The 15299-nt window shown below is 41.7% G+C and overlaps 7 protein-coding genes across 9 annotated transcripts in view; 4 read left to right on the top strand and 3 right to left on the bottom strand.

The window, feature by feature from the left end:
• The window catches only part of LOC117567511 (uncharacterized), a 33398-nt gene extending 26459 nt beyond the window's left edge, over positions 1–6939 (bottom strand). Inside the window, exons 1-3 of the mRNA XM_034247552.2 lie at positions 6736–6939; positions 358–727; positions 4–279 (exon numbers count right to left, since the gene is read on the bottom strand). Of these exons, the coding sequence (XP_034103443.1) occupies positions 4–279; positions 358–692 (611 nt within the window). The 5' untranslated portion in view covers positions 693–727; positions 6736–6939. The remainder of the gene's footprint in view (positions 1–3; positions 280–357; positions 728–6735) is intronic.
• On the top strand, positions 3424–6080 carry LOC117567513 (ester hydrolase C11orf54 homolog). Its single transcript, XM_034247558.2, has 2 exons — positions 3424–3788; positions 5091–6080. The coding sequence occupies exons 1-2, from the start codon at positions 3479–3481 to the stop codon at positions 5972–5974; spliced, it is 1194 nt and encodes a 397-aa protein (XP_034103449.2). The 5' UTR covers positions 3424–3478; the 3' UTR covers positions 5975–6080.
• A 1135-nt stretch (positions 6940–8074) lies between the features above and the next one.
• On the bottom strand, positions 8075–10228 carry LOC117567517 (mitochondrial carrier homolog 2). 2 transcript variants are annotated; one of them, XR_004572069.2, is made up of 5 exons: positions 9582–10228; positions 9332–9497; positions 8773–9270; positions 8348–8710; positions 8075–8274 (listed from the first exon to the last, which is right to left on the bottom strand). XR_004572069.2 is itself a non-coding variant. In XM_034247561.2 (4 exons), exons 1-4 carry the CDS (start codon positions 9790–9792, stop codon positions 8638–8640), a joined length of 948 nt encoding a protein of 315 aa, XP_034103452.1. In that variant the 5' UTR covers positions 9793–10228; the 3' UTR covers positions 8075–8637. The 2 variants fall into 2 exon arrangements, 1 of the variants encoding a protein (XP_034103452.1); XM_034247561.2 differs by having other exon boundaries at positions 8075–8710.
• A 124-nt stretch (positions 10229–10352) lies between these two features.
• LOC117567516 (tRNA pseudouridine synthase-like 1) lies at positions 10353–11584 on the top strand. The gene is made up of 4 exons (XM_034247560.2): positions 10353–10490; positions 10545–10673; positions 10735–11070; positions 11125–11584. The coding sequence occupies exons 1-4, from the start codon at positions 10444–10446 to the stop codon at positions 11582–11584; spliced, it is 972 nt and encodes a 323-aa protein (XP_034103451.1). The 5' UTR covers positions 10353–10443.
• Positions 11585–11592: 8 nt separating this feature from the next.
• LOC117567520 (dual specificity protein phosphatase 19) lies at positions 11593–12406 on the top strand. Its single transcript, XM_034247566.2, has one exon. The coding sequence runs from the start codon at positions 11593–11595 to the stop codon at positions 12214–12216; it is 624 nt and encodes a 207-aa protein (XP_034103457.1). The 3' UTR covers positions 12217–12406.
• A 185-nt stretch (positions 12407–12591) lies between these two features.
• Positions 12592–13821, top strand: LOC117569515 (formylglycine-generating enzyme). Its single transcript, XM_034250706.2, has 2 exons — positions 12592–13178; positions 13240–13821. The coding sequence occupies exons 1-2, from the start codon at positions 12632–12634 to the stop codon at positions 13719–13721; spliced, it is 1029 nt and encodes a 342-aa protein (XP_034106597.1). The 5' UTR covers positions 12592–12631; the 3' UTR covers positions 13722–13821.
• Positions 13812–15060, bottom strand: LOC117569516 (uncharacterized). Of its 2 annotated transcripts, XM_034250709.2 has the most exons (3): positions 14961–15060; positions 14106–14842; positions 13812–14046 (listed from the first exon to the last, which is right to left on the bottom strand). In XM_034250709.2, exons 2-3 carry the CDS (start codon positions 14825–14827, stop codon positions 13833–13835), a joined length of 936 nt encoding a protein of 311 aa, XP_034106600.1. In that variant the 5' UTR covers positions 14828–14842; positions 14961–15060; the 3' UTR covers positions 13812–13832. The 2 variants fall into 2 exon arrangements, with proteins under 2 accessions (XP_034106600.1, XP_034106599.1); XM_034250708.2 differs by lacking the exon at positions 14961–15060 and having other exon boundaries at positions 14106–14934.
• Positions 15061–15299: the final 239 nt, after the last annotated feature.

The following is a 15299-nucleotide window of genomic DNA, read 5'->3' as shown; positions in this document are numbered from 1 at the left end:
CACCTGTCGCATATGGATTTGCTGGGTTGGTAAATGGAGTCCAGCGAGTAGTCATCCGCAATGGAGCTGTAGGCATGAGTTCGTGTTTCAATGGCCTCATCATAGCAATAGCTGCAGCTGCAGCAAGAGTACTGAGAGCAGTAAGAGGAGGCATCGATGTCGGTGATGCCAATGGAGCATTCCTCGTCTGGCGTGGGAAGGGCTCGTCGTCTATGATGCGTATCCGCTGGTGTAATTTTCTGCGGTGTCTGCGTCTGGGATGCTTCGCGTCTAGAGCGACTGCAAAACAAGTTTTGCGAAGAAGAAAGAAAATTGAACAAACAGTACATGATGGCACAATATTTGCGATTCAATTACCTCTTTGTGCGTGTGTCCATCGTGTCCATCACGACGTTCCAGGTGCGGTGTATTAAGTAGAGCAGAAACAGCATACGTGATGTCTCGCCATTCCCAGCACCAGGGCTGGAATTCGACTGCGAACCTGAGCCCAAGCAACTGCTGGAGCCCAAACGCTCGGGAGTTTGTTCCTCGTTGTTCTGCGGATAACGCGCTGGCAGCGTCTTGGAGCGATACTCGTCCTGCAGACGGAACTCTCGCTTGTGTTGCTGATAACGCCGACGCGTGTTAAACTGGCCATCTTCATGCTCAGCTCCAGCCTCAGCTGAGGATCTGTGTGCGATGCGGTTGCCCATTATGATGTCTTCGATTGGCGACTGTCAAACATTGCCTAAATGCGACAGGAACATGACGTGAAGTTAATTACCAGCAATAAAATGCACAACAGATTAGATAGCTGAGTGTTCGTGTATGTGTGTGTGTGTGTGAGTTTGGAGTGTGGTGTGTGCCACATACACGTGAAGCTGGCAACCAGTTCCCAGCGCCAGAAGAACGCAAAAGTGAAGTGAACGACCAAGATCTGCGAATGGGCGTCGGAATTGGGTCAGCAGCGAGTTGAGTTCTCTTTTTTTGCCTCGTTTGGGGACGGCGCATTGAGGTCAGCGTTGGACTGACCATCATCATCATCCAACGCCATCATATGGCAACCAACAACCACTTACATAGAATACACATGTATGCAAGCGTGTAGAAGGAAGACTTCTTCTTCTTCTTCTTCATCGAATGCTGTGTGTTCCTTGTGGATTCTTTTGCAATGCTGCCTGCACGCTGCCTGCGTAATTACGATAAACTATCTGCTGGTTGAGATAGTTGATGGATTGCGTGAACCAGTTTGCGAGTTAAACATGGACATGGACAACATGATTACATGCGCTCATCGATGCGACTGTCACACTCAGCCCGATGAGGAATGATAAACGTGACATGCCTAACGGGGTCACAGGAATCAAATGGTCCAAATAAATCAATCCGTCTCGAATTCGACACAAACTGAGACTTAGAACTCAAATCATAATTTAAATTGTCTATTTTCTATTATATTATCAATAATTGGTCAAGAATATTTTGACCTCAATTTCACTTGCTTCTACATGGAATTTAGTAATAAACTTTGTTATTGCAGTTTCATATCTTTATTTGCTAATTTATTTTCATAAATTGCTATAATAATTTGAGATAGTTGATGGACGCATTTTTTCAAAAACTTTTATAACACAAGTCATAATTTAAATTGTATATTTTCCATCGTATTATTAATAATTGGTCTAGAATATGTTGACCTTAATTTCACTTGTTTCTAGATGGAATTTACTAAAAAAAACTTTGCTATTGCACTTTCATAGTTTTATTTTTTTTTATTTATATTATTTGCTAGAATATTTTAAGACAAATTTCACTTTATTTTAAATTAAATTTTAAATAAAAACTGTGATTTCATAATTTCATAAATTTATTTGCCTAACTAATTTTAATAATATTTCTTTAGTCTCATGCTGTTAAAATTTAACAGAAAATATTTACTTTGAATTAAAATATGCTTCTGCGAGTGTGCTCGACTGTGAGATACCTGCTACTATTTTGAATAATAGTAAACAGTGCGGTATTATCCCAAAATATACCAAAGGAATATACCGCAAGAATTGAGAAACATACTGAAGACTATATATTTGATATAGTACCATTCAAAATATACCATAGAGTGCAAAATATACCAAATTGTCAGCCAAATATTAATCGTTCGTTGTAAGTTTAAGTTGTTAAAAAATTGCCTTAGAATTTGATTTGATTTAATTGCGAATCGGAATCAATTGTTTATAGTTATTGGTTTGACTCAATATTTAACGGCAAGCAGCATTTTGTTACTGAAATCTTATCTTTATTCTTTTTATTGCTCAATTCAAGAATACTATAAAAACTTATTTCTTTAAAGTGTACAAAATGTTTAAAGATTGCAAAGTTTGTTGCATTTTGTAATTGTTAGTGTAGATCGTGAGAGAAAACTCTCTGTTTACGCAAAGATGGGCAAAAACGGGTTACGAAGCTGTTGCCCAGATTAGACCAAGAACTATTCATCAAATTAACACTCGTCGTAAATTAGTCTGAAATTAGCGTGTAGAACGCGGCTCGTACCAGACCCAGCTACGTATTGTGTTATCAGTGACCCAAGCCTCCCTCCACTCCCGCCTATTTCCCCCTCACTCCTCACCTCATTGTCCGCTGCGGTGTTAAACGTGACCGCTAAACGACTGCGCATGTCCCTCGCCTATCTGTGGTCACACTATCAGAGACTATCAGGAGGTAAACTCTAAAGTGTTGCTCGACTCGAGTGTGCAAACAGGGCGAAGCTTATCAAACCGAGCATTCTTTATATATACAATACAGTAAATGCTGCTCAAGATTTCTAAGCATATTAAATTCTAACAGTATTCTCAACATTCACCAACCAAAAAAAAATAGAAATGGATCAATTTGTATAAGAATCGTTTATTAATGGCGAAACTGCATTAGACGCCAAGCGAATTGAAAAGAATGAATCCAAAGCAAAGCAAACCTGAACAAACTAAACTATTCTTTATAGCATCTTTAACTGCATGCCGCCTTTCCAATTTATGCTAAGCAGAATGTGGAAGCGTTTCATGTAAGAAGCTAACTGGTTTCTTCTTTTTTTTTGTGTGTTGTGATTATTTTCTTTAGACCAAAACGAAATCACGTTATCAGCGTGTTGTAAACATTTAAAATCGAGACCGGTTCCATTTCCGATTGAGGTGACAAACATGCTGAAGGGGAAAGTTATCAAAAAGCTCGTTGAAAATTACGTAGGGTAGGTTGAGAAACAACAAAAATGTTGTTTATTAGATTTCTATTGTTTTGGTTTTGTTTTGTTTCCAGTTGAGCGTTGCACTTATCGAGTTGCCACTGTTTGTGGAAGCGTCATACGTCATAAATATCTGGGTTAAGAAGACATGTACTTTGGGCGTGCAGTGTCAAAAAATTATTATTACTATTGTGACAGTAATTAAATATGCTTGGGGGAAAACTACCGTATATATGGTTTATCTTATCGCCTGCCGGGTCACCCTGTATGCGCGGCAATGTTAACTATAGGACAGCAGGCAAAGCAAAGCCAAACAGCAAGCTAGTTAAAATGCTCGCTGTTCGCTGGGGTTGCTCCACAGTCGCGTTTGCATCGATCGTGCGAACAGATCACAAGCACATCGCTGTTGGATTCGGTTTTGGTAGAGCAATCAGCAAAGCGTTCACAGCAGGAGCAGCACCTGGAATTGGGAATAACAAGCGCCACATCATGTCAAGCCAAAGTCAGCTGAACACATCGCAACTGCGCTTCGAGGAGAAGCCGTTGCATGTGCCCGCTCTGGAGGAGCTGCAGAATGGTGAGCAACCGATTCCACCATCCGATTGTGCCACCTAGAATGAGCACAATCAGAATCACAGCACAAGAACAACAGCCAGAGCAAGAGCAAAAGCAAGAACATGAGCACAAGCAAATGACCTTCACAATTGTGTCAAACTTTCCATAGCCGGTTTTTGTTATTTTGGAGGAGACACGGCGAACGAAGTTTTTTAGCTCTCTGTACTCGCTGTTTGTCTGAGCACTCGATAAGCAAAAGGGAGCAAGAGTGGTACAAGTATGTGGCTTGGCATGTAACAGGTGAAGAAGTAATATACTAGATTACAGAATCAAGAGTTGATAAGTTCAAAGTCCTGTCAAAGTTTGCAAAACTTCTACAAGTTAGCACAAGTGATATGTACTTAGAACAGAAATACGTATACGCACCAGTAACATAGTTTTGAAAAACTTTAAAGGTCAAGTAGATAAAGTGATATCTGTACGTCAGCATAGACAACATGCATTAGTGAAATTTATTTATAGGCAGTAGATGATCAGCTTGAACTGAAATAGGTATACTATATGGTGAAAGATAGAAAGAGTATACTATATGAGAAAGTTATTAAAGAACATTCAGAACATAACTTTTTTGTTCACTACAAATCAATTAAAATCAAAAAGTTTTTTCAGCAACTTTCAAAGTCATTCAATTTAATTTTAGTGTGTGATTAGCATGGCTATAAAATTGCGCTTGTGTTAATCTTTATCAACGTCAATGAACTAAAGGGGGCGTAGTCAAATTATATAATGAACAGTGTGAAACTCACATCCTTGAGACTTAGTTCTTTAATTGGACAGACTTCTAAGGACTTGATCTAGTCAATTTTTCTAGGGCTATTAAATTTGTTTTAGATTGGGTTGAATTAATTTTAAATTTTGTTTTATGATCTCACGAAACAAATTTAGAAATGTTTTTTATTTATTCTTTACTTGCTTGCGCATTATTTTTCTTACAATTTCGAACAAACATCTCTAAATTTGAAGCTATTATTATTTAGATCACATTAAAAATAATTTTATATTTAATTACTTTATTACTTATTATTTTCCTTACACTTTCAAAAAACACCTCTAAAATTACGCATACGCAGTGTTTTGCTGTCGTAGACGCTCGCTTTACTTATGCGGCGTCAAAACATGTGCAAAGCTTTTGCTCAATTACTACACAGCTTTTGGCTCAGTGCGTCGCCGCAATCGTTGTCTTGATTGAGGGCGAGATAAAGCTTTTTTTCGTAAACATTGCTCTCATTTACGTGTCTCTCTCTCCCTCTCTCTGTGTTTACAGTCATACAGGGTGCGTTGGCGAAGAACTTCAAAACAGTCAGTGTTAGTGTGGGCGCTTGTCCCGATCTGAAGGCCGCACAATACGGTCTAGTGGAGTCGGGTCTGGGTGGCAAACCCACCTTGCTGGAGGTTGGCGGTCCACCGTTTCTGCTGCCGCTCGTGCAGCGCGACAAGTTGTACAACATTACGGAGATCACCCGACAGATTCAAGGTCCCGGCAAAATCTTTGCCGTTGGCGCAGGCGCTGGACCTTATCCCATTCGCAACTCCAACTGCGAAGGCATCTACAATCTGTCTGTGAGTGAGAAGGATGTGCTGACCAATGGCAGTTATACGGCCACAGTGCGTGGCGAGCACGAGGAATGCGTCCTGGAGCGCATTCCCAACTCGGAGCCACGTTGTGCGCTGTTGCTTAATTTGTATCTGAGTCGTGGTGAGGCGGGCAATGTGCTCAAGATCAGTGCCAAGCAGCGCAAGGGAGAGCAGAATTTTATCGAGTGCATACGCAAGGGATTGGAGGATCACTATGGTGATCAGGTGGTTGGCTTAGGTGGCATCTTCGTGATCAAGAAGGGTGCGGCGCATCAGCACGTGATGCGTGACTTCAGCAAAACGCCCATTCACACCGATGAGGAGGTGAATCAGTGGCTCAAATTCTACGAGATGCCTGCTCAATTGAATGCGTTGGGCACATTGGTGACCAAGGAACACGATCTGGATCTGCGTCTGCAACACTTTCACTCGTTCTCATTCAGCAATTGGGGCGGACACTATCACTACGACACGACGCCCGATATCGTGGAGTATGAGGCCTATTTGAATGTGGCCGAGCGTGTTGTGCGTGTGGACAAACCTGTGGCCACGCACAAGGTGGGCAGGGATTAAGGCATTGATGATGACTATAGCCCAAGGGCTAGCAACAATTATGTATGATAAACTAATGGTAGACCCCAAAAATATAAAAATAAACGCGTGAAAAGGTTTTGCTCGATTTACAGAGTCTAGTATTTAGCAAAGAGAGAACCATTAGACGACGACGCACTTTTAGCCCGTCGGCGACGAAAACCTTGACGTAATTGCCAGAAATTGAGGCAGACAAATTGACGGCTCAACTTTCTATGCGCAGATCAATCAACAAGAAGCAACAGAAAATAGAGATGAGCACAGCTCCATATTGAATGAATGCGCTCTCGCAGTTCTGGTTTTATAACTCCACTTGTTCGCTGTCCATTGTCCAGAGTCTTCAGTGTTCAGTGTTTGGTCTAATGAGAGATTCAGATACGGCGACTAGCTAAGCAGGCCGTAAATAATGCAACAAGCATGCAGTAATCTATCTACTACAATGTTTTTCTTCATCTTCATCTTTTTCTATTTTTTTTTTTGTTTTTGCATCGCTGATCGTTAATTATTTAATAGCTTGGTCTTCGTGCCGAAGAAGCCAAAAAGCAAAACTATTAACTTGTTGTTTTTGCCAATTTCTCATCGTATCGACAAAAAAAAACTGGATTGCATTATGCTCCATAACAATTGGTTTTAATGACACTTGGAAATTGCCCACGAACACACACACACTCACACACACACGACACACCCATCCTCAGCAATCTCACCATCCATCTCTCCGGCTTGGGAGATTTCCAACTTACCCGCTCACAAATTCGGGTTCATTCAAGAATTATGCTGCTTCTATTTATAATTTTGTTTTATTTGGGTTTGAGGTCGCGGCCGCTTCTTCTACCGTTTGCTGCGATGAACGCGACGATTTAACGGATAGATTTCTAATATTTGCATTTAAAATATTGATCATTGAAATTCGGGCTACCTTCACTTCTCTCCCGACTGATAGCGAGTCACACACAAACTCACACACTCGATTGAACCAATTTAATCTGCTAAGCGGGGCGAAAAATGAGGAAGGTATCTTTATTGTATTGTTGGCGGAGAAATGCAAATGCGATTTCACAAACACAAAAAAAAGAAAATATCTTTTATATTGTCGTCGTCGTTGTCGTTGTTGTTGCTGTATTGCTGTTTTTCTAGTCGCTTACACATTTATTCACATTTTTTTTTTAAACAACACAATTAGCACTTTTTATTAGCTGCCTTGCCTCGTTTTAATCGACTGCGCAGCGCAGCGCAGCAAGCGAAGTTCGGAGTTGGATCAGTTGGAGTTTGGGGGGAATGGAAAGCCCGAAGCGCAGTCCGAAGTTGCGTCTGTTCGGCTGAAGCTCGCGTTGCAGACTGAAGCTACTGAATGAAGTTGAGTTTAGGCCGCTTCATCGGCTTTTCAAGCCGCCTGCCACTTAAGCTTGTTTGCTGCGGCTTGTTGTTTTCAGTCAGAGTCAGAGTCTGAGTCTGAGGTTGTTTTGTCTTGTGGCTGCCTTGATTTTGATTGAAATTGTCGTTTAATATCCATTTGAGCACATTTGCCATGACTAAAGTGCGTCAAGTGCATAAAACAATGCAGGCCAGCTGCAAGTTTCCAATTCCCCGCAACCAGACCTGTTCCCATTTGCCATTGCCAATTCGGTTGGGGGATAACATCAACATCAATATGTTTGTTGTCTTGCTCCCGTTTGGTTAACCAAACGCCCAAAGGCGACCCGCCCAAATGCCGTACATTGAACCAGACCACAAACGACGTGAAATTTGCACAAACACTTGGTCGATACTCTGCCGGCACCTTAATTGTGCCTGCTTGCATAATGAACCTCAACTGAATCTGTTTGGGCTTTTGTTTTTATACCGGGAACAAGCTTGTATGCAGATGCCACTTTTTAATTAAAATTAACAACGAAAATTGACACAACTTGTTCAGCAACAAGGGAATATTGTAACCAGACATCTCATAGCATTTCAATATTTAATAAAACCACTGTTCTTTGGATTGGCATAGATATATATCATTTAATTGTTGTAAAGCATTGGCGCAATAGTTTTGAATTGTTAACAATCTTAACTCTTATCGAAAAAAACTACTTGAAATAAAGAAAGCACATTTTTTATTCAGCTACAATCTAAATAATCTTCTTTTACAATACGCATATGAACTGACAATAATTTCAATTAATAAAAGGCTTCTTTCTCATTACGTACACCGATTGCCTCAGATTGCTTAGCTAGTTTAGCAAATTTGTTCAACAAGAAACAAGACATAGTCTATTTAAATTTAAATTTGCAAATCTCTTTGGAAAAGGCATTGGATGCCAAACGAAAAATCATAAGTAATAAAAAGGAAAATGTGGGGAATCAACTTACATAGTGCAGTGTTGTAATTATTTCGTTCGATTGTTGTTCATAAATTATGGTGGACCATTTTAACATTTGGATTTACACTTGCATAAAAATTGTTCTATACGCATGCTAAATCGCGACCAGAGAAAACAAATGCATAGATGTCTTAGGATGGCGCTCTTCGAGCAAAAATATATGTGTGTGTGTTCAAAATGCAGGCAGACGCCGACGTTCTTTTTTAATCGGTGGTGGATATAATTCCGACGATTCATATTTTGTGGTCGCATCAGCGTCATCACTTAATCATAGTCCATCTACTGATAACGGGACAGCACTGGCAACGGTGCAAAGGATGTGGGTACTGCTGATGTGTAAGCTGCTTGCGAACTGAATTTCGAAAGAACGAAAGCATTAATATTTGAAAAAGAATAATGTAAAGCTTCGCTTACCGCCAGAAGAGCGAACTGCCACGCTTGAGTTCCCTGCGCGTCTGCAAATCATTCCAGCAGTCCACCCAATTGGCATACTTGGGCATAATCGGTGGTTGTCCGGCCATCAGACGTGAGCCACTCACAGCCGAGCATGTGGAGACCACTTGCAGTGGATATAGCAGACTGGAGAAGGCAAATTGCGTAAAGCCCGCATTGTATTGCCTGGCAACCTTGTCCTTGATCAGATATTTGTTGATAACGAATACCGTGGAGCTAGACAGCACCAGACCGGCGACATCGCACAGCAGCTTGGGGATTAGACCGGCAAAGAAACCAAGCACACCTTCGTTATTCCAGATTTCGGCCACTGAGCCCAGTATGGAGTTGTACAGTGTCTCACGCCCGATAAACTGAGCCATCATGCGTAGGGAAATCACATGGAACGGATGTGCGACAACAATGCCACTGACGGTCAACACAATGTCGCGCTTCAGATTGTACTTGAACTGTACATAGCTGTTGGTTTAGGTAATATATTAACATACATATGTTAACTACTGTATGTGGTCTTCCGTACCTCTCCTCTTCGGTCAACTCGGATTCGTCCTTGTCATCCTGATAGGCGAGCCCCAGTTTCTCAGCAACGCGTTCGCTAACTACCATGCTAAGCACAGAGCCAGCGAGTTTGGGTGCTAAGCCACGATAGCAGCCATAGAATCCATCGATTTTGCGAATGTGACCAGCTGTTCAACAAATAAATAAACAGTGAGCGAAGTTCAATTGCAAGATGCCGGCAAAAACAGCTGACAGTCGTATATATAACTTACCGTACTGAAAAATGTTGGGCAAGAGCATAACAGGTTTGCCAAGCAGCGACTTGCCAGGTCTTGCAGAGATGGGTTCGTAACCAATCTGTATCAGAGTCTTTGAGTATTCAAAAGGATGCAGTGCAGCACTAACACCAAGACGCAATCCAAACCGAATCCAGCCATTAACCTCTGTTTCCTCATTTCTCGAATAGTCTGAGAAGCCGGCCATTGTTGATGTGTGCTAATGCTGCCCTTGATGGTGAACTATATAAAAAGCAAACTGTGTAAATGATGGAATTATTGAGCCGGTCGGTCGGTCGAATTATTTGAACGTCTGCCCTTTTTTTCCAGGTTACAAAACTTTGACAAGGCACGTAATTAGCGTGACCGCAGCTTGATTTTTTAAATATACAATTTAGAGCTGTTAAATATACTGAAATATACTAAGGCGGCAACTAAACGTCTGGTTACAATTTTTATGCGAGTATTTGACAATTTGTTTAAAAATTGTGCAATACGGCGCCACCATTCAAATAGCGTTTAACAACGAATGCACAATATGCCTGTACATTGTTACATGCAATTAACGATAAAGCTTAGTTGATAAATCGAGTATAGATTTTTAATTTTTGCTTAACGTGCCCCGTCTACATCTCAAAACACTGAAAAATATTCAATGACAGTCTTATTTCAAGTGTTACTAGATTTTTCATAACAAAATGTTGTTTATTTAAGGTAATAATGATTTGATTTTGATTTTATTTGCAACTTAAATGTTTGCACTACGGGGCTATCACTAATTTTTCGTTTATTGCGTTATCGATAGCAAAACATATGTTTTGCCTTTCCGATTGTCGCCAGCCGGGGGTGTGAGTGTAAAATGCATAGGTATTTGTTGAACATTTCTTACATTGGCACGACTTTTCGGTAAGCACTTGGTGATTTTGTATTCAATGAAAAGTGTTTAATTCAAACTCTCAGTGGCATTCAAAAGACGGTAAACAAAGCGGAGCAACCCCGTCTGGATACAAATACCGTGCAAGGTGCCTTGGAGTTGGCGTTGCGCGTTTTTCGCCCTACCAACGAAATTCAAACGGTGCTCTCCAGTCGGTTGGTATTCAAGGACAAGCAAGCATACGATGTATTTATTACGTACATATCTATTTTGCAGCACAGATGCGGGCGTTCATGCCCTGCACTCGACCATTCATGTGGATTTGGAACGCAGTGATGGCAAACCCTATGATACGACGACATTGACTGGAGTGCTGAATCGAACGCTGGACAAGCACAACTTGCCCATTCGTGTATTGAGTACTCTCCGCGTGGCAGACACATTTCACTGCAGATATCACGCAATTGGTCGCACCTATCTGTACCGTGTGGCGGTGGCCAAGAATCCCACAGAGGTAACAGAGGAAGAAACGAGTAAACGAAGCAGTCTTAAGAACAAGGGCTACGAAGTCTTCCTGCCCGTGGATGAGCTTGATCGTTGCTATTTTCTACAGTAAGTAATTGCCAATATATAGGGAAGTATGTAATCTAGTGTATCTTATTGCAGAAGCGAGAACTTCAATGTAGAGCAATTAAGGGAGACAGCTCGCATGTTCGTCGGTGTCCACGATTTTCGTACCTTTATGAGCACCAGCCGACAAAAGACTCCTAGTCGCGACCATCCCATGTTTACAGTTCGCAAAATCGATGAGATCAACATACGTCCAGGTCGAAGTTTAGCACTTGCACAAAACGGTGTCTTGGCAACTGAGACCTACGACTATTGGGATATAGAGATTAAGGCCAGGTCATTTCTGTACAAGCAAGTTCGTCGCATAGTGGGCACGTTGCTTGCCGTTGCCAACGGACGCATCGATCGGCGTGTCGTCTATCAAATGCTAACGATTCCCTCCAAGCACAACTGGGATCATCGTGTGCTCGTTGCACCCGCTTGTGGCCTTTATTTGTGCGGTGTGCATTATAGGGAAACGGCATTTGAGTTGCCTGATCATACGAAGAGTCAATAATTTGCACCATGATACTACTGTATGAACTACAGAAGCGTTTGGCCAATCTGCGGCCCACCACCACAATTGTGACCACTCCCACCGGCGCTCGATACGTGGAGCGACGCAAATCCTCGGGCAGCGAAGACAATAGTGCCGAACAGCAATTGGAGGCACGTCAATATGGCTTCGTTGTGGACACTAAACCCGACGCTGTGCCCGCCTGCATATTGAGCGAATTTATGTATTTGGGCTCCCAGGATGCAGTGTCCGCTGAGAATGCAGTCAAATACAAGCTGACGCACATCTTGAGTGTGGGCATCGAAACACCCAATGTTGAGTTATTACCCTCAACAGTCAAGTGCAAGCATTTGCCATGTCTAGATTTGCCGGAGACAGATCTGTTGCAATATGTGCTGCCCGTTGCCATAGATTTTATCGAGGAAGCGCATGCAGCTAAGGGATGCGTCTTGGTACATTGCAATGCAGGAGTTTCGCGTTCCGCCTCCGTTGTCATTGGTTATCTAATGCAGCGGCGTGACATGCGTTTTGAGGAAGCCTACCATCTGGTCAAATCGTGGCGGCCTTGTATAAAGCCGAATGCTGGATTCATGCAGCAGTTAAAGAAATTTCCTAGAACGTCAGCCAAATAGCTTTAGTGTTTTTAAATAGTTCATAGATGTTGTGTAATCTTTTATTGTATGTAAAACGTAACTAACTGTTAACCACCAGCATTTTCAGTCATCAAATGTTGATGTAAATTAACCACAGTAGAAGAGACTAATTGTTGCAACTAGGACTAGGAAATTCTGAATTAAAAAGCTCAAATATTTGAAATTAACAAGGAATTTTTGATTGAAGTGACTTTCTAATACATTGAAAGAATCTTCTGCTTATCTGTTCATATTTCAAATGCGCGAGGTGTTAAAATGCACGAAAAGTCAATTTAAAATGTGGCGCCAATTAGTAAAGTGATACCAAGCTTTTAAAGCTAATGTGGTATATATTCAAATTCAGCATGCGGTCACTCTGCTCAGCTCAACACTTGTTGCTCACAAAGAAACACAAATGCAACAACGAGCAGTTGTCATTTTATTATTGGCAGCTTTGAGCAGCTGTGTCAATGGTGACTGTGGATGCAATAAACTGGACAGGGATGCGTCTTCATCGAAAGGAAACATCCAAACGGAGACTGAGCAGCAGCAGGTTTGCCAGCAGCAAGCTCGCAATCAAAACAAACACTATCGCGACTATTATGCGGAACTCGAGCCGGAGATTGAGGGCATGTCACTGATCCCAGGTGGCAGTCTGCATGTTGGCACCAATGAGCCACATTTTGAGGCGGACAACGAATCTCCAGAACGTCTTGTTAAACTGCAAGATTTTTACATAGACAAATATGAAGTGTCCAATGCGCAGTTTGCCAAATTTGTGAAAGAAACTAACTATACAACAGAAGCCGAAGTTTTTGGTGATAGTTTTCTGTTCAAGACACTGCTGACGCCACAGCAACAAGCGGAGCTCGAGGATTACCGAGTGGTCAACGCGCTCTGGTGGTACAAAGTAAGTGGAGTTAATTGGCACACACCCCACGGAATCGATAGTAATTTAAATGGTGAGTGGCAACTGAGAAATCTCCCCTCATGACTAATGACTGTGTTTATCTAATATACTAGGTTTGGAACAGCATCCGGTAGTACATGTTTCTTGGCGAGATGCAGTCGCCTATTGCAAGTGGATGGGCAAACGATTGCCCAGTGAGGCAGAATGGGAAGTCGCCTGTCGAGGAGGCAAACAGCGCAAACTCTTCCCATGGGGCAACAAACTAATGCCCAAGGAAAAGCACTGGCTAAACATTTGGCAGGGCGAGTTCCCCGACGGCAACACAGTGGATGATGGTCATGAATTTACATGTGCAGTTAACGAATTTCGTCAGAACAACTATGATCTTTACAACATGGTGGGCAATGTTTGGGAATGGACGTCGGATCTGTGGAGGTCGGACGATAAAAGCGATGCGCCAAATCGTGTAAAAAAGGGTGGCTCATATCTGTGTCACAAATCGTATTGCTTTCGTTATCGCTGTGCAGCACGTTCCCAAAATACCGAAGACAGTTCAGCTGGCAATTTGGGATTTCGATGTGCGAAAAATGCATGAATTACAAAATAATGTCTTTATTTATTAAGTGGCTATGTAAAGCGTATTATGGCATTTAACATTTGTGTGATTAGAAATTAATAATTGAATTGAAAATGCATTTTGACCAATTTAATCATTTTGCAGGAGCGAAGTGCACTCCACAATTCGCATCGGGGCATTATTGTTAGCTGAATTTTGGAAATATGACGCATCGGCAGCCTTCGTTTGTCTTCGTTTGATGCGATTCTTTAGTATGCGAGATCGCCGCTGTTTCGCTAAACTTACTTCGTTTTTACGTGTTGGCGGCTTTGGCTGATATGGCAACGGCTCTTTGTTTAAACGGCTAAAATACAAATGAATTAATTATTGGAAATATCAAGAATATGAGTGCCCTTATTTTACCTTGAACGGCATACATTGCATTTGCCATTCTTGGCGTTGGAGTGCTGTTCCCAAAAATTGTCATTCACCAAAGTGTTGCACCAAGACAGAGTGTGCAAATAGATGAAGAATTTGCGACTTGCAAATTTTGGATCCTGTCCACACTTTTGTGCATGTTTAATCCAACCATCCGATTTGATTTTCACCATGCCACAGCGAATGCAACTCGTCCACTTGCGTATGTCACCAATGGACACCCATTTCGATTTGGTTGATATACGGGGTTTCACATCCCCAGCCGATTCTTTTAATTCAGTTTTCACTATTCCAATGGCATGCATTGTGTTAAAGTCATCTTCCTCCTCGATGTAATCAGTTTCTTCCATTTCATGGACTTCATTATCGTCATCAACGTTATCAGGTAACTGCTGCATTTCCTGTCCATTGCCAAGGGTGACAACCATGCCAATAAGTGGTGGCTGTGGTGTGTGAACTGAAAACGGTGGCCATTGCTCCGTGTTGACAAACACATGGAGCTTGTCGGGTAGACAAGCGCCATGGGACTCCAGTGGTCCAAGATCACGCGGCATGTTGCAGTAGAAACATTTCATTCGCGGAGGCTGAGCACAACAAAAGCAATGGCAATGAAAAGAGTTTTGAGTGCCTGTCACCGGAAGGCATAAAGTAGCCGTAGCAGCCGCTTGCAGAGTTCCACATCTACAACAAACACAGGTCACGTCCATCGCACTTCAGTAGAACTGCAATATTAAAAGCAAGTAGATGTTTTTGAAAAGACACAACACTCTGTGGTAGCCGTCAATGCCGATTGGGTCACAACAACAAGTTGTTGCGTCTTTTATCGATATATATATGTACTTCACGATAAAAATTCCTAGAATTGCAACGATTTCAATGCATGTAGTTTTCCAAATAGAGCAGGTAAACAATATTCGATAATCGATTATTTCGTGTTTTGGTCGAAGATCAATAATTTCTCTTTGTTCATCTCTATCAACTGATGGTGTCGATTGTTGCTCAGAAAAGCCAAGAAAAAATCCATCTCTATTCCCAAGTTCCCATTATCGTCTTATTGCTATATACAAATGTACGTGTATTTTCGCCGATCTCGATAATCAATTTTCAATCAATTAAAAAAAACACTAAAGTAATGTTACACGGAAGTAAGACTGCAATTCTACGTAATATTACTATAAT

Source organism: Drosophila albomicans, chromosome 3 (assembly GCF_009650485.2).
Source record: "Drosophila albomicans strain 15112-1751.03 chromosome 3, ASM965048v2, whole genome shotgun sequence".
In the NCBI taxonomy this organism is placed as follows: domain Eukaryota; kingdom Metazoa; phylum Arthropoda; class Insecta; order Diptera; family Drosophilidae; genus Drosophila; species Drosophila albomicans.
The sequence above is the reverse complement of the archived record's forward strand: the minus strand, read 5'-3'. Positions and strand labels throughout refer to the sequence as shown.

What these genes read in the sequence shown, in the direction of transcription:
- LOC117567520 (XM_034247566.2), top strand. Translation starts at nt 11,593, where the DNA reads ATGATACTACTGTATGAACTACAGAAGCGTTTGGCCAATCTGCGGCCC.
- LOC117569515 (XM_034250706.2), top strand. Translation starts at nt 12,632, where the DNA reads ATGCAACAACGAGCAGTTGTCATTTTATTATTGGCAGCTTTGAGCAGC. An exon ending in AATCGATAGTAATTTAAATG is followed by an intron (nt 13,179 to 13,239) that starts GTGAGTGGCAAC and finishes CTAATATACTAG; the next exon opens with GTTTGGAACAGCATCCGGTA.
- LOC117567517 (XM_034247561.2), bottom strand. Translation starts at nt 9,792, where the DNA reads ATGGCCGGCTTCTCAGACTATTCGAGAAATGAGGAAACAGAGGTTAAT. An exon ending in GAGTTGACCGAAGAGGAGAG is followed by an intron (nt 9,271 to 9,331) that starts GTACGGAAGACC and finishes CTAAACCAACAG; the next exon opens with CTATGTACAGTTCAAGTACA. An exon ending in GGCAGTTCGCTCTTCTGGCG is followed by an intron (nt 8,711 to 8,772) that starts GTAAGCGAAGCT and finishes TTCGAAATTCAG; the next exon opens with TTCGCAAGCAGCTTACACAT.
- LOC117569516 (XM_034250709.2), bottom strand. Translation starts at nt 14,827, where the DNA reads ATGGACGTGACCTGTGTTTGTTGTAGATGTGGAACTCTGCAAGCGGCT. An exon ending in TGCAATGTATGCCGTTCAAG is followed by an intron (nt 14,047 to 14,105) that starts GTAAAATAAGGG and finishes TTTGTATTTTAG; the next exon opens with CCGTTTAAACAAAGAGCCGT.
- LOC117567513 (XM_034247558.2), top strand. Translation starts at nt 3,479, where the DNA reads ATGCGCGGCAATGTTAACTATAGGACAGCAGGCAAAGCAAAGCCAAAC. An exon ending in TCTGGAGGAGCTGCAGAATG is followed by an intron (nt 3,789 to 5,090) that starts GTGAGCAACCGA and finishes CTGTGTTTACAG; the next exon opens with TCATACAGGGTGCGTTGGCG.
- LOC117567516 (XM_034247560.2), top strand. Translation starts at nt 10,444, where the DNA reads ATGCATAGGTATTTGTTGAACATTTCTTACATTGGCACGACTTTTCG. An exon ending in TACATTGGCACGACTTTTCG is followed by an intron (nt 10,491 to 10,544) that starts GTAAGCACTTGG and finishes TCAAACTCTCAG; the next exon opens with TGGCATTCAAAAGACGGTAA. An exon ending in CAAACGGTGCTCTCCAGTCG is followed by an intron (nt 10,674 to 10,734) that starts GTTGGTATTCAA and finishes TCTATTTTGCAG; the next exon opens with CACAGATGCGGGCGTTCATG.